This window comes from Canis lupus, chromosome 11 (genome assembly GCF_003254725.2).
Source record: "Canis lupus dingo isolate Sandy chromosome 11, ASM325472v2, whole genome shotgun sequence".
NCBI classification, from domain to species: domain Eukaryota; kingdom Metazoa; phylum Chordata; class Mammalia; order Carnivora; family Canidae; genus Canis; species Canis lupus.
In genome coordinates this window covers 55,655,195-55,677,845 of record NC_064253.1, presented here as the reverse complement: position 1 = coordinate 55,677,845, position 22,651 = coordinate 55,655,195, and the positions used below count along the sequence as shown (strand labels likewise).

Genomic DNA, 22,651 nt, shown 5'->3' with positions numbered 1-22,651 from the left:
GCGAGAGAGAAAGGAACCAAGAAATAGACTCTCAACTACAGAGAACAAACTGGTGGTTACCAAAGGGGAGATGGGTGGGGGGATGGGTTAAATAGGTGATAGGGATTAGGGAGTGCACTTAAAAAAAAAAAAGAAAAGAAAAAAGATGGTGAATTTAAACCCGTCTATACTGATAAGTGCATTAAACGTAAATGGACTGAATGCTCCATGTAAAAAACAGATAAAATGAAAATGCAGGTGCCTTGGTTTACTGGTAGATTTAAATACTATTCTGACACACTGATGGTCACTGCAAATGCTCCATGGCCCTTTTGATGTACTTGAGATTGAACAGGAAAACCAAATTATGTTTTTCACTCACTGATTTAACTGCCATGAAAAAAAAAGAAAAAGAAAAAAAATTCTTGTGTCTATTTTCCTTAAAAAAAAAAATAACAAATTTCCACATACAAGCAGAAGCAGTTCAGAAAATTGTGTAGTATCCAAAATCAATACTCACTTCACAACTCTGCCATCTGTTTGGAATATTTGGCCTTAACTTCTGTTCACAAACAACTTTTCTCATTTCTTCAACTGATGGATCAGAAGGTACAAGATCATAATAAGGCAGCTGGTAATCTTCATGAATTCCTATATTGGTTAAAAGAAATTGTTTTTGAAGAATTTACTCAGCTAATGCCAGATCATTCTTTGTCCAGGAATAGCTGAGAGTCCTAGTTCAGGGTTCCATTAATAAATTAGCGAAGTGGAACAGGGCTTCTAGCTTGCTCTATCTCATCCACATCTGCATCAACAAGCATCAACAACCCATCTCTCTGAGTTGGTACTGGGCCCACACCCTGAAACTACATATCACTAGGGGATCAGCAAAGGCTATTTTAATGATGGTTAACTATGAGCTATGATGACTTGATTAACATTTTCACCTCATGTGCAAGAAATGATAGTTTTTAACCTGTGAGTGCTCACCCTCTCACTTGGTACAGGGGATATACACTCTACCATGGAGATGTAAATCCTACAAGCAAATCTGGGGTGCAAGTCCTTTACCTCTACTTGGATCTGTCCTCTTTGCTATATAATACAGAGACATGCTCTCCCTCTTATTGCCACATAAACCCAAGTCTCAACCAAGCCTGGGCCCCTAAGTATAAGAAACTATTCCGCAAGTAAATATTAAAAGTGCTCAATCTAAAACTAAATTTCAGCTAAAATAAACTTGTTTAAAAACTAGTGTAATGGTAATGTAACTGTATTCTGTATATGTAACTTCCAGCTAAGAAGTTGGAGAAAATAACACACTCTCAGGGGGGAAAATGAGTTTGACCCAGGTACATGCTGTAGAAACAGCTTCCTGGGTGGCCTCTCAAGCAGTCATCCATTATAAATAACTATATTCCAAGATAACAAGGGCTTGGTTTCTCATGTTTCCCAAGATTCAAATGGAAATAGAAAAAGAATACACTAGAATAAGCATGTCATATCATGTCATTTCCCCCCACTGCAAATTTTATCTCCATTATTTTCTTTGGCACTCTCAGTGATCACCTGGTGAATATAATTTCTGACTACTAATGTGTATAATTTCATTCAATGAAAAAAACCAAACAAACAAACAAACAAAAACACGACAGGGGTGCCTGGGTGGCTCAGTCAGTTAAGCATCTGCCTTCGGCTCCAGTCATGATCCCAGGGTCCTGGCATTGAACCCCGCATTGGGCTCCCTGATCAGTGAGGAGTCTTCTCCTTCTCCCACTCATCCTGCTTGTGATTGCTCTCTACCACCATCTCTCAGTGTCAAATAAATAAATAAAAATCGTAAAGGGAATCCCTGGGTGGTTCAGTGGCTTAGTGCCTGCCTTTGGCCCAGAGCGTGATCCTGGAGTCCCAGGATGGAGTCCCATGTCGGGCTTCTGCGTGGAGCCTGCTTCTCCCTCTGCCTGTGTCTCTGCCTCTGTGTGTGTGTGTGTGTGTGTGTGTGTGTGTGTGTGTGTCTCTCATGAATAAAAAAATAAAATCTTAAAAAAAAAAAATCTTAAAGAAAAAAAAAAAAAGCGGCTATCCTGGACCACCTTTTCTGTTCATGACAAACTGTTGGGAGAGGGGGAGAAATTTACCACCAATGGAACATCGTCGAGCTATTTCCCAGAATACTAAGCCCATTGCATAGATGTCGGCACGTTTGAAGGATTCAAAGTGTTTCATATTTATGGAATCATCTAGAACTTCGGGGGCCATATACCTAAAAAAGAAGTCAGCAATTTACTTTATGGAATAGTAGCCATACTACTTTTGAACTGTTTCACATATTTTCTTTTCCTACTGAGAATTTTTTTTATATATATTTTTTAAATTGGTATTAACTTTAAGACTTTTCTTCCCTTTTAGCATGGTTCTTTTTAAAATGACTCATGCTTCTATAGAAATTTTCTCAAAGTTCAAAAAGTACAAAGTGAAAAATCATTAATGCTTTGATGAACAACCTTTCAGGTATCTCTATTCATATATGGAGATACACACACACACACACACACACACACAATATTATATAACTAAAATATTAGACTCAAGAAAAATATTAAATATCCACACTGCTTTGAAAATTAATGATGTCAACTAAATGCCATGAAAAGCTGAAACAGCAATTTCATGCTATCTTATCTGCCTTATGATCTTCATTTCCAATGAAAGACACCTATATAACAATCATGACTATTATAAATGTCTTAACATATACCACCCACTTTGTCAAATACTATGCAGGGATCATATATTTTAATCTAGAAGTCTTCTCACTAAAATAGGATGAAAAGGAAGGATGAGGACATAATCCAGGGAACAAAATAATAGATTAAAAAATGAATGCCAGTCCTCCTACTGATGCCTCATTGTAGGGTTTTGGAATTTTAAAAACCCTCCTGAAGTTACAGATCAGGATCCATGAAGAACTGTAGCAATCACTGTCTTGAATCCCCACATCAAGAGTTCTGAGAGTCCTCGTCAAATCCAGAAATCACAGATACAACTGAGATAGAATAAAGCTTGGCTCTATCCAAGGTGGAGGCAATAGTGTGAAGATACATTGTGGCAACATGCTGTGATATACACAGTAAGGCCTTTGGGGTCAGAAAGGCCTAAATTCAAATCTCAGCTCTTCAGGTGAGGCTGACCTTTTTATTTAACATCTATGGGGCTGTTTCCTCTTCTGTGAAATGAAGGCAATGACACCTACCTAGTTATGTTCTTTAGAAAACTCATAGATTCAACAAATATTTACTAAGGACTTACTATGCATTAGGTGCTATAATGGATGCTGGGAATACAAGCCTGATCTCAAGCAGCTTGCAATCCAATGGAATATAAAGACAAGTAAATGGAGAGTTATAATGTGCTCAGTGCCTTAATGGCCCAGCTTCACAGCTTGCTATGAGAGCCCCTGGGAAGGGCGCCTCACAGTCCAGGAAGGGCTTCCTCTAGGAAAGGAAGGGTGACTATAAATCAGGGAAACAAGACAATAAAGCTTTTTGCAGCAAAAAAAAAATAAAAAAATAAAAAAAATAAACCAGGGAAACAGCAGGACAAAGTCTGCTCTAGGATACAACACATGCAGAAATTCTAAGGAAGAAAGTATAGTTCCAGGAACTAAAAATAAGAAAATAGTTGGGCTAGCTACAGTACAGCATTTGAAGAGAGCATTAACTGAGAGAATGAATATATATATATATATATATATATATATATATATATATATATTAAGCAAGAACCAAGCATATATATATGTATGACCCATTAAAATGACTGGCACATACTGGGTACCCTATAAACATCAGCTCCTATTATTATTATAATTTTTCTGGAAGGGCCACGAATGATATTTTCTGGAAGGGCCACCTTTCATCAGCAGGCATCTTTAAAAGTCAGGTAACCTTGGCTTCAGAGCAGGCAAGACCATGAGATCTTCTACCTGTGGGCAATCTAATAAAGTACAGGTTTGAGTTTCAGAAGATAATCCACATAAATGAGAAGGAAATTAAAAAGAAGTTGAGCTCAGAAGATAATAAACACTATTTACAAGCATACCTTTTTGTTCCCACTCTGTGATTTGGAGCAATATCAATGGTATCTGTGGCTGAATCATGTCTCACTGCCAGTCCTAAGTCTGCAATACAGCAAGTTCCATTCTTCTTTACCAAGATATTCTTAGATTTCAAATCTCTATGAGCAATGGCTGGTTTCCCTAAAGAAACAAAAAGTAAATGCAATTGCTTAAAAAGTGATAGCAATCACAATTCTCCCCTTTAGGTTCAAAGCCTCTTCTCCTATCCCAGTGTCAAAGCATTTCAGCCCATAATACCTGGACAATTACTAAACAACCTCAAATGAATCATTATATCAAAAGTTGCTGAAATTATATTTATTCAAAGAAAATGGAGAAAATAAGATGGTGCTCAAAAAATGTAAGTCTACCAATTCAAAGATGGGGAGTTAAAGATGTTAGTTTGCTGACATCCTATGAATTATTTATGGAACTCTCATCATAGCCTGATATTTCAGTCCAAGAACCAAGCATGTACACCACTTCCTTTACTTACCAACTGTAATGTACTCAGTATTTAATTTATAATCTTTACTACTAACAGTAGACTCCCTGGAGCCCTCCTAAACTGCTGATAGGAATGTAAAATGGTGTAGTCACTTTGGAAAAAATAGTCACAGTCTGGTAGTGCCTCAGACCATTAGTTATTGTATAATCCAGTAATTCCACTGTATAAGAGAACTGAAAACATATACCCACACACAATAAAAGTGTACACCAATGTTCACAACAGCATTGTTCACAAAAGCCAAAAGTGGAAACAATGCAAATGCCCATCAACTGATGGACAAATGTGGTACATCCAAACAATGGGAGTATTAATCAGCCACTAAGAGGAACAAAATACTGAAACATGCTACAACATGGATGTACCCTGAAAACATGCCAAGAGAAAGAAGTCAGTCACAAAAGACCACATATGATACAATTCCATTTATAGGAAATGTCCAGAATAAGCAAATCTTTGGAGGCAGAAAGTAGATTAGTGGTTACCCAGGACTAAGGAGTTTGGGAGGAAATGGGGAGTGACTGCTACAGGCACAGTGCTTCTTCTTGGAGTGATGAAAACATTCTAAAATGGACTGTGGTGATGTACAACTCTGTGAATATACTAGAAACCACAGAATTGCACACTTAAAACAGGTGAACTATAGGATATGTGAATTATAATTCAATAGTACTGGTATAATCACCAATAGTAACAATTACAAAGATGAGGAAGGCTAAGATGTGAAATAACATGTACGTAGTAAAGTGAGGAATGAGAGAGTCACCAGGGCAAGAAGATAATCACTAGAGGAGAGAGATACATTAGCATTTTATATACTACATGGCACAAAAATCATACCATAACAATTTCATAATTAAAATTTCATATATGATTTTCTCATCTATAAAACTGTCTCATGCAGTCACCTTATCTTGGGGTCAAATATAATTATTTGGCCATATAACATTAGGTGGCATGTTGATTTTTAAAAAGAATTTTCACATTACATTTTGTACTACTACACAGAAACACACATTCTTTCAGACTTGAATTCTAAAATCAAAATCCTCAAAAATCACAACTCTAGATGCTACTTTTAAGAATTCACAAACATGTAGGTATTGTTATAATGACTAGAGAATCTCTAAACAATTACCCATATTCTTAACTCTGAGATTTTCAACAGAAATATAAAGTAATATTAAAAACCTCATTTTAAACATCTTCACTTGGGCTGACATAGAATTTCTAACAGACATTATATTCACTGGAATTTAAAGCTTCAGTAACATAAGTACTTGAGTTACCTTGGGTACCAACAATCTCCATGTGGAGATGCGCAAGTCCACTTGCTGTGGACAAAGCAAGTTTTATCATTCCTTCCACAGTAACTGTGTATCTGTTCAAATAATCAAAGAGGGATCCATGCTCATGATAATCTGACACCAACCAGAGCTGAGTCCATGTACCATTGTCTGTGGAGTAGAATAACAGTGTTTCAGAAGGGTTGTAAAACATCCATTTATTCAAAAGCTACCACTTTTTACTCTCAATCCTGATGGAACAGGATGATGATACCTTAAGTTTGTATATTATTTCCTTCATATTTTCATTTTGTCTTATACTTTTACATACATATCTTTCAGATCCTCTGAGGAAGCCCCCATTCCTGAGATAAGCCAAGGAAAACTAATCCCATTTAAGAGATAAGGAATCATAGTTCAAAGATGGTGGTCTTGAATCTACACAGATAGTAGCAGAACTGGGGAATCCTCAGTTGGCTAGAAAATGTCTGGTTTAGGATAAGTGCTTAGTGGCTGTTTCTGGAAGGAGGAGGGAAAAAGGGAGAGGGAGGGTAATGAGAAGTATCTGGAGCCTAGTGTGGCCACAGTAGGAATAAAATAGTACAGGACAAAACTGAAAGTGAGCATAAATGAAGAAATGCAAGCTTTAATCACAGACTACATTCAGTTCACAAAAAAGCCAGGTAAGAGGATTATGATTCCATGGTTTCCAGCTTAGAAAAAATATAAAAATAGTGGTATCACGGACACATGGGAAAGTTGAGACAGGAACTAAAACCTCAGGGGGACAAAAAGCTGGGGCTGAACCCAGTTTTACACAAGGTGATTTTGAACTTCAACAACTAGGAATATATAGCGATGCCTGGGTGGCTCAGTGGTTGAGCATCTTCCTTTGGCTCAAGGCGTGATCCCCAGGTTTGAGACCCACATCAAGCTCTCTGCAGGGAAGCCTGCTTCTCCCTCTGCCTATATCCCTGCCTCTCTGTGTGTCTCTCATGAATAAATAAATGAAATCTTAAAAAAAAAAACAAACAAACTAGGAATATGTATTCCAGAAATGTTTCTGTAAACTGATACATGGATTTGAAATGTGTATTTTCATGGGAATCATGGGAAAGATTCTGTGTAGGCTTCTACGCTAGGCTAACCCACAAAAGCCTATGTAACCTAGGAGTAGCAAGAAAACCACTCACATTTCATGAAATCATTCATTACAACAATACTAGGAGGCAGCACAATTCAGTAAAAGATACACACTTGGAGTCACTCTGATCTGGGGTGAAATCCAGGGACTAGTTGTTATTGACTATGTGACCTCAGTTAACTTTCTTAACCAGTGAAATCTCTGTTTCTTCTTTTACACAGCAAGAATACCTTACTTTTGTAAAACTGTTAAGAAGATTTAAAAAACAGGACAACTGATTAAGATTTAGCATAATGCATAGCAATAAGAACTTAAAATGGGCTGTTTCCTTCCTTACTGGTTGTAAAAAACAACAACAATATCCACCCCAATTGATACAAAACAGCTTCTATATTTTGAAGGTTGTTACTTGCAAGAAAGCAACTCTAGGTATTTTCAGAAGATTCTGGATACTTTAAAAGAATTTAGATATTCATGACACTAGTTCTTCACATACTTATTCTTTTTTTTTAATATTTTATTTATTTGTTCATGAGAGATACAGAAAGAAAGAGAGGCAGAGACACAGGGAGAGGGAGAAGCAGGCTCCATGCAGGCAGCCCGACGTGGGACTCGATCCTGGGTCTCCAGGATCACGCCTTGAGCTGACAGCGGCGCTAAACTGCTGAGCCACCTGGGCTCCCCCCACATACTTATTCTTCATAAACTTTATAAACTGATTCTATTCAAACTTGTACCTTTTATTTTCCTTGATACAGATGCATCACTATTTTTATCTGCATGCTTATTAATCATGACTGAATTGTGAAAGGCTGACAAATAGGAACACAGGCAGATGGAAGAAAGGGAGATTTTCTGAGGTAATTAACAAGAGACGCAGAAAAAGGATATGTAAGAGGCTGTGTAATATAAAGGGTTGTCTGAGGTGGAATTAACTAAATCAGGGGAATAAAGATAAAGAAGAAGCGAACTATGGTGGATGGGTTAGGTTCTGAGTAAAGTCCATTAACCCCTGACAAAGAAGAAGAGGGTGAGGAAGACCCAAGAGGGTCAGCCAGTTCCCATGGTGACCACCAGATGACAGCACCAGCTTGGCTGCTGCCTGAGCAAATGGGAAGAAAAAGTTCAGGGAACAGCAGCAAGGGTACTTTGTGCCAGGGTGTTTGCAACTTGGAATATGCCTAAAACATCTTGGGCCTGGGTAAGGTTTGAGCCCCAAAAGACAGATTGAATAGCAACTACCACAGTCAAGTTTGAAACTATGCATGTGGATAAGTCCTTCAAGGGAGCAATTACTGTTTTGTAGACTCAGCCTTCATACGAATCAGTAAAAAGTTTTACAAAAAAAAAAAAAAGACAACTACTAAGAAATAAGAAACAAACACATAAAATCCAGAGTCATGAAACATTGTTTGTAAGGTTGTTTTAAGAGTTGGAGGGGAGGGGCACCTGGGTGGCTCAATTGGCTGGGCATCTGCTTTAAGCTCAGGTCATGATTCCGGGGTTCTGGGATTGAGCCCCACGTTGGGCTCCCTGCTTAGGGGAGAGCCACTTCTCCCTCTCCCTCTGCCCTTCCACCCGCTTGTGCTCTCTGGCTCTATCAAATAAATAAATAAAATCTTAAAAAAAAGAAAAAAAGTTGGAGGGGATGCTAATGGTGCCAAAAGCAGAAGAAAAGGAAAACTAAGGACTTGGTCAAACTATGATCACTGCTTTTGTTTGTTTTGTTTTTACATCAAGTAATATGGAATTGGTAATAGTCACTGATAAATCACAGTCTACAGCCATCACATCCATTGCTATCACTGCCCCTAAATTGCAAATTAAGGAACACCTGGGAGGCTCAGGTGGTTAAGTGTTCAACTCTTTCTTTTCAGCTCAGGTCATGATCTCAGGATAGTGAGATGGAGTCTCACCACTCCATGCTCAGCAGATAATCTCCTTGAGATTCTTTCCCCTTTCCCTCTCCCTCTCCTTCCCCATCTGCTCCTCTCCCTGTTATTGTTCTTTCTCTCACTCTCTAAAATAAATAAAAACTTTAAAAAAGATAGTAGTCTAATATGGTTCCTAATGTGATAGACTATATAATACACAATATATTGTATATAATATACAAGTGTATAATACAAAGTATGCAATATATAGGAAAGTATACAATATTTTCAGGAAGCCAATAAAATACAATAATCAGATTTAGTCTCTAATCCTAACTACTAGTTTTTAAATACAAGGAGCAAGTTCAGAGAGCCTATGGAAATTCAATCAACACAATCCATAATGTGATAAGGCCTATAGGACAAACGATCCAGTTTCTTCAACAAACTGCAAGAAGAAAAAGAAAAAAAAAAAAAAAGGAAGAGGGAACATAGCAATTTTAAGGGATTTAAGAAAAACACCAATCAAATGCCATATTTTGCATCCTTTTAAAAAAAAATTAGATTTTATTTATCCATGAGAGACACAGAGAGGCAGAGACACAGGCAGAGGGAGAAGCAGGCTTCCTCTGGGGAGCCCAATGCAGGACTCAATCCCAGGACCCTGGGATTACGATCTGAACCAAAAGCAGATGCTCAACCACTGAGTCATCCAGGTGTCCCTGTAGACTTTGCATCCTAAAGTGAATAGCCAATTGTTTTTTAAAAAATAATATACAACTGCAGAAACATGAAACTGACTGGATACTGATGACATTTTAAAAATTGACAACAGTTGCGTGGTCATGTTGCATTAAGAAGATTCCTTAATCTAAAGATACAAATGAAAAGTATTTGTGGATAAAAAGATTTATCATCATATCTTTGGTTTCAAATAATTCAGATAGAGGCAGAGTAGGTGGAAACATATCAAACATGATTGGCAATGACCTAAACGCTATTGAAGCTGGGTGACAGGTATTCATTATACTCTACTCGCTCCACTTTTCTACATACTGGAATTCTCTAGAAATAAAATCTGAAAAAGAAACAAGTAATAAATGCTTACTGCAAATAAACTAAAAAATACAGAGAAACAAAAGGGAAAATCATTAAACACTTAATATTCTGAAGAAATAAATACTGTTGAAAATGGGAGGGGAGAAGAGGAAAAAGAGGATCATAGTTCTGGCCAATCTCAAAGAGAAAATGATGCATTTTTTAATAATAGGAAAGCTGGGATATATATCTGATTGCAGGTAGGGATGATGAGAGTTCTAACCGGAGTCTCTGAGGAAGCTACAAGAGCAGGAATTGTGGCCACAACAGTAGGAACCAAAGCCAAGATATAGATGAAGTACAGTGTGAAGCCACTGCTCCCTGTCAGCACTCACTCTGACACACCACTGACATGGCTTCCGCACTTCCTGCAGCATCAAATTGAGCCAGGCCCCCAGGCACCTGTGCCACAGGCAAGAAAGCATCTAGATGGTTGGTCACCAATGGGCACTGTGGTCCTGGAGAAACTATTTCTCTATTTAGTAAAGTGGATTTAAAAGACTATTTAGCCTCTGGCAACTTAAAACACAAAATATACTAAGTTATTTTTACTCTTCCTAAAAAGAAAGTCATTAGTATCTATTAGAATGCCCTAATCGTCATGAGGAAATTTAAATGAAACAGATCTCTGGGCTCTATCCTATCTCAAAGTTTTGAGCAGCTAGACTTTATAAATCCCATTTTTTCTATGCTATGACTATACTCAAATAACTGCCTAGAACCAAAATAGCATATCACTTTTAAATACATACGTAGCTTTCTACCTTATAAAACCAAAATAACAAAGCATATCACTTATTTTTTTTTTAAAGATTTTATTTATTTATTCAAGAGAGACACAGAGAAAGAGGCAGAGACATAGGCAGAGGGAGAAGCAGGCTCCACACAGGGAGGCCATGTGGGACTCGATCCTGGGACTCTAGGATCACACCCTGGGCCGAAGGCAGATGCTCAACTGCTGAGCCACCCAGGTGTCCCAAAAGCATATCACTTTTAAATATATATTCAGCTCTTTTTTTTTTTTCAGCTCTTTATATCTTATAAAACATTAGACATTTAGAAACATGTTGTCAAGAGTCAAGAAAATCTTTAAGAAGCTCCTGTTTCTAAAGATTTCAAATATATTCTATTTGACTTAATAGGTCTAATCTGTATGACAAACATTTATTTTTCATCTAACCTGACAATGTTTAGTAGCCATATTTATAGAAAGGCTCAAGTAGATTTCATTATACTAAGAGGAGAAGCAGATGTTACTGACCTTTATTGTCTGCCGCTATAAATCCCAAGATGTTTTCATGACGTAACATTACGGTCTGATAAATCTCTGCCTCACGGAACCATGAGCGCTCTTCTCTAGAGGAGAAGATTTTAACAGCAACTTCTTCTCCTCTCCACTTTCCTCGCCAAACTTCTCCAAATCGACCTTTGCCAATACTTTCTTGTAATACAATAGTTCTTGCAATTGTTCTCTGAACAAGCAATGGTAAACCTAAAGATAAAAAAAGCCATTAAAGAGTGACCCAGGAACAGAATAACTCCTAAGGCTCTGTCTTTATGGAACTTACAATCTCACTAAGGAGCTACAGACTACATCTGCAAAAATAATAATTCATAATAAAATGAAAATAAGATAATAAATACAATAAAAGAATCCAGAAACTCCTGCCTAGAGGGTCCAGGTAGGATTTGTGAAATAAGTTGAATTTTGACTGTCCTTTATGGAAGCAATAGGACCACAGAAGAAGAGGAGATAAGGTTTTCAGGTAGGAGGAATATTAAAACAAAGGTAGAAGAGGGAAATGAATGGATGTTTACAGAACCAGTTCAGTTAAACAGAAGGCGATGTGTGTGGTAAAGCAGTGGAAGAGAAGGGAAACTGACAGCAGAGTATAAAGAGCATTGAATGCTGAGCTGAAGATGACCAATGAGAGCTGCGGATAAAACAGGAGCTATTAAAAATTTCTGAAAAGGGTTCATGAATGAGAAGTAATTTAAAAATCTTATTTTAGAAGAATCAATCTGGTAATGGCTTTATTAATGGGAGGAGTAAAGTATGTGAACATAAGAAACATAAAATCTGTATGTACAATCCATTGTATGTACAATCAGTAAAATTTATCACAGAAACCATTTCAAGACAAGCAATTTACTTACTAGGAACTGGCTGTGTAGGCAACATTAGTATCTTAAGGAATGATGCCAAGTAACTTAACGTGGTAATGAGACATTGGCATTATTTCACCATCTGAACGTGCCCTCCTCTAAATATATATTTTTAAAATATTGCCATTTACTTGTTTACAGAAAAGGATTTATCACACCCTACAACATTTAATTAACACTATATATGGGACTATTCCAATTCACTTAGTATCATATTCCCTCCTGGACTAAGTAAGAGTCATCTTAAATTATACTGACCCTGACAATAAAAATATCAGCATAAACCATGTTCTACACTAGTATTTTTTTCATACAATCTATACACATAAATTTGTGTGATTTATAATCTATATTCAGAGTTCCATGCTAGACTGAATTAATCAAATGATAGTAAATGAAATTATGTGCTCTCTTTGGTTTCCTGATGTGAAAGGTTTCTAAATCCAAATGTTGTCTTTACTTTAAAGTGATCAGAAGTTTTTCTTCTTTTCATTTACATGTTTCTCAAATGGGTCCTTTTCCTTTCCTTGCTCTCTATCCACCTCACCTCCTGCAAAGTAGTTAGCAGTCTAATTATAAACAATTGTTCTTATGTTTATAAGGAAGCTGCTTGCTGAAAAATAAATCTGTGAAAAATCCTTATTTAAATCAAGGAGCTCTTTTCTATTATGAAGATTCTTAATTATGTTGCTTTGTGTAGATACTAATTTATAAGGACATCCTTTGAACAGGATCACATCACATACTTAAAGATTTAAAGTATACTTAAGAGTTAACTTTAAGAGTGTACTCTGGAAGTTAGAAAGGCAAGGACTACAGGAGAAAGGGGAATTACAAATGGGAAGTCTGAAATGTCTAGTACATTCAGGCCCCATGTAAACAATATGGTCAAGAAAGGCTACCAGGACAAGAAAAGTTTTTGTTTCCCCATCAAAATCCATCACTGGATTCTAGATCCCAAACTAAAATTCAAAGCCATGTCTAGATTCACGATGTTATCTATATTTAGTTATACCATAACCCACATGAATACGTGAGCAGTAATACTTTACTTCTAAAGAGAAAAATAAACAGGCCTAATTCAAATCTCTATGTTCTTCGCTTTCCTCTTCAGTATCCTTAGAACTGCTTGAAAGAAAAATTTCAATAGGGAAACAGGGTCCGAACAGCTTCACAAGCAGTGAACAACAGAAAGAAGACCCAAACAACCCACACACATAAGAGACCATAAGCATAAACAAGACATAATGAACAGTGGCTTAAGAGACTCACTCCCTTTCAAAAACTGGCGCATGTGCACATGCTCACACATACACTTTACAATCTAATGACGCTTAAATAAGGGCACACACATAACCTGTGATTCAAATTAATGCGACAGGAATTAGGTTAGCCTCAGGGATAGAGCTGCCCACAGTTCCCAAGTTAATGATATAGTCTTTGAGAAACGGAGATCAGGACTTTCCTTCACCATTGCAACAGTACTGAATAATAAACATATGAATTCCTAACCTGAAATGTTTAGTTTTACCTTTTCTCAATGGGCCAAAGAACTGAAAAGGGTATTACATAAAGACATTTTACTTACTCAGTCATGATGAGTCCCATGCATGAGACAGCATTAAGGCTTTATAATGAATATAGGAGGGAAACAGGTGACTTTTTCTGCTATCATTCAACATAAGATAGCTTCTCCCTCAATAAATTTGGAGGCCTTTCAGTACATCATAGAACTATGATAGGGAAAGGAGGCCTTGGACTAAGTTTTATTGGTACAATGCAGCAAATTGATACTATATGTCAGATTTTTCTTTCAAGTATCTTTCCAATAAGAGAGAATAACACCTGTCATTTGGACATAACTACAATTTATCAAAACATCTTGTCCCATTTGAACTTCACAACAATCCAGTGACGTGCATAGGGCAGAGTTCATTACTTTCATTTTAAAGATAAAATAACTTGGGCATGAGACATCAGCTAACTGCCCGAAGCCACAGAGCTAGCAAACAATGTAGACAAGTTTTTGCAGGGTCAGGCATAAAAGGAGAGAAAGAGGCTTTCAGATAACAGAGCTGTGGTTCCTGATATATCTAGAAATACAGATAAAATGGAAAAAGAGAAATTTCATTCATGACTTTACATCCATATCTTAAAAGGTAAATAAATGTATTCTTATTCAGAAATCAGCTGTCATCCACACAGCAATTTCTTCTAATCCTTTAGGTAGGCTTATTCCCCTTACTGCCCGAAGCCACAGAGCTAGCAAACAATGTAGACAAGTTTTTGCAGGGTCAGGCATAAAAGGAGAGAAAGAGGCTTTCAGATAACAGAGCTGTGGTTCCCGATATATCTAGAAATACAGGTAAAATGGAAAAAGAGAAATTTCATTCATGACTTTACATCCATATCTTAAAAGGTAAATAAATGTATTCTTATTCAGAAATCAGCTGTCATCCACACAGCAATTTCTTCTAATCCTTTAGGTAGGCTTATTCCCCTTGAGGCCTGATACATTACTACTGTGCCAAGTGGCATGAGCAGCTGTGATTTCCCTGGGTGTAAGTTTGGCAACAAGGGATTAATTCCAAATGATCTCAAGCCACCCTGATTTTCTGTGACTTTGGTCGTTGCCTATCATAGTTCTTTTGGTCTAGGATGACTTCTAGAATGAGCCAGAGCTTCTTTGGGAATCCTTTGGACTAAGAATCAACTGGAAATCCCCAGGGAAGCCCTAAAACAAGCTTTCTCCACTCCTCTACCACTCCAGCCCAAAGACTGCACAACTTCAGTACCAAAGCTATTCCACCTCAATCCAACCTCTCAATCGATTCAGGCTCCCTGCTCACGATAGTCTCAGGGGTCCCTAAAGGCTGCCTTGAGAGACCTGGGTTCCAGTGCAAGCCTGTATGTGTCCTAGTATCATGAACAGAGATCACTTATGGAATATATACGGCCAAAGTCAACACATGGCTTCAGGCTAAGAAGTCGGTTTCTTTATACTTATATGACTCAACAGATATGCACATAAATCAATATATATTCATTTCCTTAAAATAAAGAGACATTTGTCATTGTGTGAACTTTCTGTAGTATCAGATGTGACTTCATGCTTCAGTCATGTTCTTCCTCCAGTCACAACTTCTGCTTTAATGTTCGTTTAGTCACTTGATTATAAAAATTATGAAATTTTCATTATATATATTTTCAAATCTTCATTTTATCCATGAATCTAGGCTTTATTTGAAGTTGATTTATATTTTTCAAAAGACAGTATATCTCAGTATCTGTTCCATATTTGTGACAAGGAAACAGAAGCCCAAAAGAAGAAACATGATTTAACCAAGGTCAGAGCCAACCAATGACAAAACTTGCAATGGAATCTACATCTCTTGATTCCTAGCCCAGGGTCCAATTACAATATTGTAGAGGACAGGGGTCTCCTCTCTTAGCATCCTTTCAAAGCACATGCAAGTGAAATAATAGATCTCTTTCAGTTTAAACATGAAGCACTGCTATACCAAAATCCATTTCAAGGGATGATTCTGGCAATTAGCCAGGCTACTTCTGAAACCACAAGAATCAGCAAATGGAAATGAGAAAAGCAAACCTCACAGAGGCCATGAATCCATAAAGCTATATTAAATAAGAAGTTGGTGAGACATTTTTCTAAAGTGAGAAAATCCTTAGTTTAATTAAAAAAAAAAAAAAAAAACTAGGTCTGATCTAAAGACAGCAATTTCATATGTTAAAAAAGCAAATAACCTTCGCAATTCCAAACACATTTTCTGTCATGCTTGCTTTCAAATATAAAAATAAAGCTGCTAAACAATTCTGAATAGAATGGGGAGCAGCAGATCATTTGAATATCTATGAACTTCAGCCTCACTCATAAGAAAATACTTGTCCTTATTCTTTCTATCCCATGGAGTCATAAGATGAGAAAGCACTGAAATTTATACAAACATGAAGCTTATTTCAACAGTAAAGGTATATTCTAATTTGTCTATGCCAGACCAGTCACAGTCAGACTCTTATTGGGCTTTAAATTGGAATTAGTATTCACACTGTCTCAAGTTTTAAATACACTAAGCCAAATAGACTTAGCCAACTAACAAAATAAACAATACAGTTAATTTTTAAAAGACTTCCTAGGAGAAAGGAAAAACAATTACATTACCTGATCCAGAACCTGATGTTGTCATATCATAAATTAAGTCTTTTAATGTAGTGCCCTCTGAAATAAAAGGGCGATCTAAGGAAGGATCCTCTTCATTTGGCACTCGATGGTGAATGACGGTACGGTTATGGCAGATATAAACCATCAACATAAGTGAGATGCAGACGAAGCAGACTGGTCCAGCAATGACAGCTGCCAGTTCAACGGGACCAAGGCCAGATGATGGCTTTCCTGAAAAAGGGCCTCAAATGAAATAAACATCAACAATAGCAAAAACACTGAAGGGGGCATCCACAATTTCCTAATCCTCCACATTTCCTGTACTTGGCCACTACTCCCATTAGTCAGAGAGCCTCATTCCAGAAGCTCACAGGGCTCAAATCCAGAACAAGTGAATCATCCAGTCTTCACCCACTGGCCCCTCCTTTCATGATCACCAACTCAGTCAACAACCACTTACTCTTCCTCTGCTCTTCAGCCTACATCTAAATAAAGCCAGTGACCACCACCATTCTAGGACCTCCATATTATCACTCTCTGGTCACTAATAAAAGAACCAATAATCTAGAAAAACTTCCTTTAATGTCTTAAAAGTACTTTTTTAAAATTAAGTTCTTAAAATTTTAATTCCAGTATAGTTAACATACAGGATTATAGTAGTTTCAGGTATATAGTATAGTGATTCAACAATTCTGTGCATTACTTAGTGCTCATCATGGTAAGTGTACTTAAGCATTTGTTTTTTTACTTTAAATTCTAGTTAGTTAACATACAGTGTAATCTTAGTTTCAAAAGAATTCAGTGATTCATCACTTACATATAACACTCAGCACTCATCACAAAAAGTGCCCTCCTTAATACCCATCATTCCCCACAAGATTGTTTTTTTTTTTTTTAAAGAAGTTTGGCTTGTCTTCTTTGCCCAATATACACTCATAATAAGCAAAACAAAACAAAACAAAGTATAAATATAGATGAGCAAAAGTAAAAAAAGTAAGGAAAGAAGGAAGGAGAAAAAATTATCTATAGCTTTACCACTCAAACAACTCACATTTTAGTGTATGCCTGTGTATATATCTCCATCCATTTTTTTAAAGCTTTTATTTAAGTAATCTCTACACCCAACATGGGGCTCAAACTCATGACTCTGAAACCAAGAGTCACATGCTCTAAGCAACTGAGACAGCCGGGCATCCTTCCATCCATTTTTTTTTTTTTTAATGTAAAATATAACTTTTGTTTTGTTAATAGAGTTTGCAAGTATATACTTTCTAGTCTATGTTAACCACTTGGACTTTTAATTTAAGATCACTTATTTTCTCATGATCTCTTTTAATAACTAAAATTTTGCACTATTTCAGAAATACGTTAATTACAATGATTTTTGGCATTCATCCTGAGCCTTGCTGGTTTACTGCTCACAGACATTTTCATATCACAACTTTCCCATTCGTGAGATCTTTATTTGGATTTATGATAGAATACTAATTCTAGTAATTTTTTTAAATAAGAGTATACTAAATACATAATTATCTAAACATGGTTATTGCTTTTATATATGGAAAATTTTGGCTGATCTAAAGAATTTTGGGTAGCAATTAATATATGATGTTCCACTGTCCTCTGATACTTAAAAAAAAGAAGATAATTTGAATTTTTTCTCTTGTAGAGGTAAACAGTGTTACCTTGTTCTGAATGCCTATTTTTTTCTTTATTCTTAGAACTGACACTTTTTATTATACATATTTAGTTAAGTTATTTTTTCATTAATTTTGCATAGTATTCTTTTCTCTTCTGTCTCCTTGTATGTCATTTTCTGGAATTTTTGTAATAAGCATATTGGATCACCTAGATTTATCCTCTCTATCTCTTTCTTTGCTGTCTCTTCTCCCTGAATTGCAACACAATTTCACAAGCTTGTCTTTGCCTTAAGCTTGTCTCACACTTGGCTACAAAATATTAGTATCCAGTCTGCTACTCACTTTCAATAATACATTTTAAAAATAATTCATCAATTGAGCTTTTCATTTAAAAGTGATCTTTAACGGAAAATGGATTTTGGACTGTCTGAAAGTTCTTCCTTATCATGACGTAAGTCTTTTTCATAGGATGACATCTACTCTGATTTACCCGGTTCAGTTCACTTTTTTTGAACCACTGAAACTTTTCATTTGGTAATTTTTTTTTGGTGTTTGCTTAACACAGAGCTGGGAATGAGGAATTTATGTATGTTTAGCATTAGAAATGAAGTGACTTCTTCACAAGGCTTTATGACTCTTCATTTAGGTATTTGAAGGCCAAACAATGAATGGGAAATTCCAGAATTATCATTTTCTTTGTCATATTAGAATTGCAGATACTTTAAACAAAAGTCAGAAAAATTACAGTCCGATTGAAATTTGCCATGAGAAACTTCCCTATCATGCTGAAGATCTAGTTTTACTTTGCTAATCTCACTTGAATGAAATAGAGCACTGCCTCCCTGTATAACCTGCACAGCCACAGCAGTGCTTCTTACATCAGTTAGCATGATGCCTAGACCAACTGTGAGCTTAGAATGAGCACTGTGGTCTGCCTCCCTGAGCAATGAAACCAGGTGCTTCTTCCTAAAGGAGAACTGAGTGTTTGGTCCTGTATGTCCTCATGCCAAGCCCCTCAGCTTAAGGTTTGGTGGGATTTTCTAAGAGGTCCTTTCACTGACCTCTTTTCATATGGGTAGTCAATCTTCACTAATCTGATGTTATCTGCCCCATAAATTATAGAAACTTCTCACAAGTGCAGGCATGAGGGTGGTATTCTTCCATTAATTCTGCTAACATGAATACAGGTTTCCCACATGTTTATGTTCCTTTGATTATGACAGAAATCTGGGATTTGAGGAAAGTGATGGAAGAGTTAAATACATGTGTTTGGACTAAGATCTTCAACGAGAACCAGAAAATTAATCTAATCCTAAGAGTTAATAAAGCTTTCAAATTCCTGGCTCTGTCAGGACATTGTAAAATGTAAACTATGGTGAAGGACCAAAACCTAGAAATCACATATAATGCTTCATATATAAGAGATTATAAAGCAGAGTTAAATTACAAAATGAAGGCAGCTGAACAGCTCAGTGCTGCTCTCAATTCCCATCCATTATCAACTGCTGTAAAAGGCTGAAGCATCATACAAAGAAAAGAAATTCACTCCGGGGACGTACTGCCACGGCAGCTTTGTCAGAATTCGCCTTTAAGAGACTAGCCTTTTAGGCATAACAGACCTCAGAGAAAGTCTATTATTGGAACTACGTTCTCAAACAACACACACCCACAAGTCAGGATCTTGGCTACTCCTGTAACTCTACAACTATGGACAAGTTCCTTCTTGCCTCTGAACTGAATAAGCTAGGGTAGCAATATCTAAGATCCCTTCCAGTTCTAAAACCATAGTCAGAATCAACTTTTCTTGTAGTATTAAAACAAAAAATCTTATATAACAACTTACCAACAGTTGGGAGTTCTATTTTATTGCAGTGGTCCTGGTTGCAGCAATAGGTTGTAGTAACAGACCCAGTTTTTGAAGATGGTGCACATACAAATGGTCTGTCTCGAGGAATCAGGTCAATTTCAGCTATGCACATGCTATTGTGTATAACTTTGTCTGTGGTCTCTGTGACAGAGACAAAGCAGAGCCCATCTGTCACACAAGTAAAATTGTCTTTTGTACAAAGGTGGCAGAAACACTGTAATGCTGGAAAAAGAGAACAAGATTCTATTAGAAAAAATCCTCTAGGTTAACAATTTGAAATTATCCCATATTCACTATAATACATTCCTGATCCTATTATAATCATACAATTTCTTTGCAACGTTCAAAAAACAAAATTCTTATTACTCTCAGAAGTTCCAAATTCTGTTGAGAACCACACATACAAAAGAGCCAAATATGATAAAATCTGGACCCAGGGTTTTTTCTAGAACTTTTTTGCTTCCAAACACAGAAAAATTATTACAAGTAATTTCCTTAAGGTAAGGCAAGCATTTGCCCTCCTATTTGAAACACAGTACTTTAAATTTTTAATGGCTATATTCTTAACAGCTCAAAGCTATATATTTACATACTCCCCCACTGGGAAGCAATGTGTGAAAATACTTCTACCTACCCACCATAGGTTGGAAATGTCATTTGGGTGATTTATGGTGATGGAGCAAAATGGAAATAGATTTGTACTGAGCCAGGGATCCCTGGGTGGCGCACCGGTTTGGCGCCTGCCTTTGGCCCAGGGCGAGATCCTAGAGACCCAAGATCGAATCCCACGTCAGGCTCCCAGTGCATGGAGCCTGCTTCTCCCTCTGCCTATGTCTCTGCCTCTCTCTCTCTATGACTATCATAAATAAATTAAAAAAAAAAAAAAAGATTTGTATTGAGCCAGACACTCTTTCTTCTTGTGCAAACCCTAAGAAAGACATGTAACCTTCTAGCTAGGGTTAGTGTTACTTGGTCAGTAAGCCAGGGAGTCTGCACCAGTATTACATGAATGCTCCAATCACACACTCAGCCATAGACTGGAGAAACACTAGCACCATGCTCGCTTGAATCTTTTGATCTTTATGGCTCAACTCAAGAAGTAACTCCTTTAGGGAAGTCTTCCCCTAATTACCAACAGCTTCCCACATACACAGACACATACACTCTCCATCAGGCCCTCCAATGAGGTTAAATACAGCCCAAAGCACACACTGCTCACCAGAATTGCTAACTTTCTCTCCCCTATGAAACTAAGCTCATTGAGGGCAAAGATCCATATTAACCATTTCTGTAAATCCACATCTAGCACTAGACCTGGCACATACCAGCATTCAAAAAAAAATCTGTTAAATGAATGATAGAATGGGTACTTACATTTCACTACCATCTCATGAAACCATAAAACACAGATATGTCCTTAAGTTCAAACAAACTTGCCAATTACTTGTTGGAGAGGAAACCGTTACAGTCCAGATATGTAGTATGTAGAATGGCTACCTATGATGAAACCAAGGAAGTCTACAGAAACAGTGTATCTAGAAAAAGATAGTAGACAGGAGGACCAGAAGAAAACTAGTGGAATAGTTAACTTGCTGTGTAGGAAGGGTTAACTCAGCAGGCTTGAATTGCTCAAACCCTGTACATTCCCAAGAAATGCATGTCTTCAGGACTAGCCCTGGGCCAGTCCCTATGAAATGAGCTCTGAGCCCTTGAAATATTCTCCCTGATAAGAATGCTGCAACCTTGTGTGACTGAGCCTCAGTAGAAACCCTGAATACCAAGGCTCAGCTGAGCTTCCCAGGCCTGCAGCACTGTGCACGTGCTGTCACATTGCTGCTGAGCTCTGGTGTGCACCTGTGCTACTGCACTGGGCAAGTACCCCTAAAAGCTGGTACCAGGTTTCTCCTGGGATTTGTCTATATGCCTTTTCCTTTGGATGATTTGATATGTATCTTTTCCACTGTAATAAGCCATAACCATGCGTACAACAGCTTTTCTGAGTCCTGTGAGTTCTTCTAGCAAATCACTGAGCCTGATGCTGGTCTTGGGGACTTCAACTCACTTGCAAAACCCAAATTCAGGAATGTCAGGATCTCTTCAAGCAAGTACTTCTTGGTTGCTGGCTTAATTAATATATTTGTTTATTATCTTTACAGACCAGCAGTTTTACCTTAATCATTATAAAAAAGATTTGTTCTTTCTTCTTAGATAGTTCAGCTATTTGAATTAACTCCTCCCAAACATAAGAACTCAAAAAGAGTATGTAAAAAGACATAATTACAGTCTTACATTTAAAAAATTATTTTTAAATTTTTTCTTTTTAAAAAATTGTTTAAATTCAATTTAGTTAACACATAGTGTATTATTAGTTTCAGAGGTAGAATTTAGTGATTCATCAGTTGTACATAATACCCAATGCTCACTACATCAAGTGCCCTCCTAACCCCATTACTCAATTACCCTGCCCCCTCACCCCTCCAGCAACCCTATTTTTTTTTCCTATAGTTCAGAGTCTCTTATGGTTTGCTCCCCTCTGTCTTCATCTTATTTTTCATTTCCTTCCCCTATGTTCTTCTGTTTTGTTCCTTAAATTCCATGAGTGAATCATATTAACATTTAAAGATTATTAAAAAGGGTGGTAGTTATTCATGGTGAGATTTAGTGGTGATTATAGGTTCAATTTCCTAAGGAGGAATTCTGAATTAGAAATCCATGAACTGGTTTCAGGGATACATGAATGTCATGAAACTGTCAAATGTTGTATTTACATTTTCAAGGTTCATAGCTTTCAA

General features: G+C 36.9%; 1 protein-coding gene across 2 annotated transcripts in view; it reads right to left on the bottom strand.

Annotated features, from left to right (window-relative positions):
• Nucleotides 1-22,651, bottom strand: part of TGFBR1 (transforming growth factor beta receptor 1) — a 58,783-nt gene that overhangs the window by 9,393 nt on the left and 26,739 nt on the right. The window contains exons 2-8 of one of the 2 annotated variants that reach the window (XM_025432302.3): nt 19,836-20,081; nt 16,353-16,595; nt 11,268-11,498; nt 5,894-6,061; nt 4,081-4,237; nt 2,118-2,242; nt 500-630 (exon numbers count right to left, since the gene is read on the bottom strand). In XM_025432302.3, coding sequence (XP_025288087.1) covers nt 500-630; nt 2,118-2,242; nt 4,081-4,237; nt 5,894-6,061; nt 11,268-11,498; nt 16,353-16,595; nt 19,836-20,081 — 1,301 coding nt within the window. The remainder of the gene's footprint in view (nt 1-499; nt 631-2,117; nt 2,243-4,080; nt 4,238-5,893; nt 6,062-11,267; nt 11,499-16,352; nt 16,596-19,835; nt 20,082-22,651) is intronic. The other variant, XM_025432303.3, reaches the window with a different exon arrangement.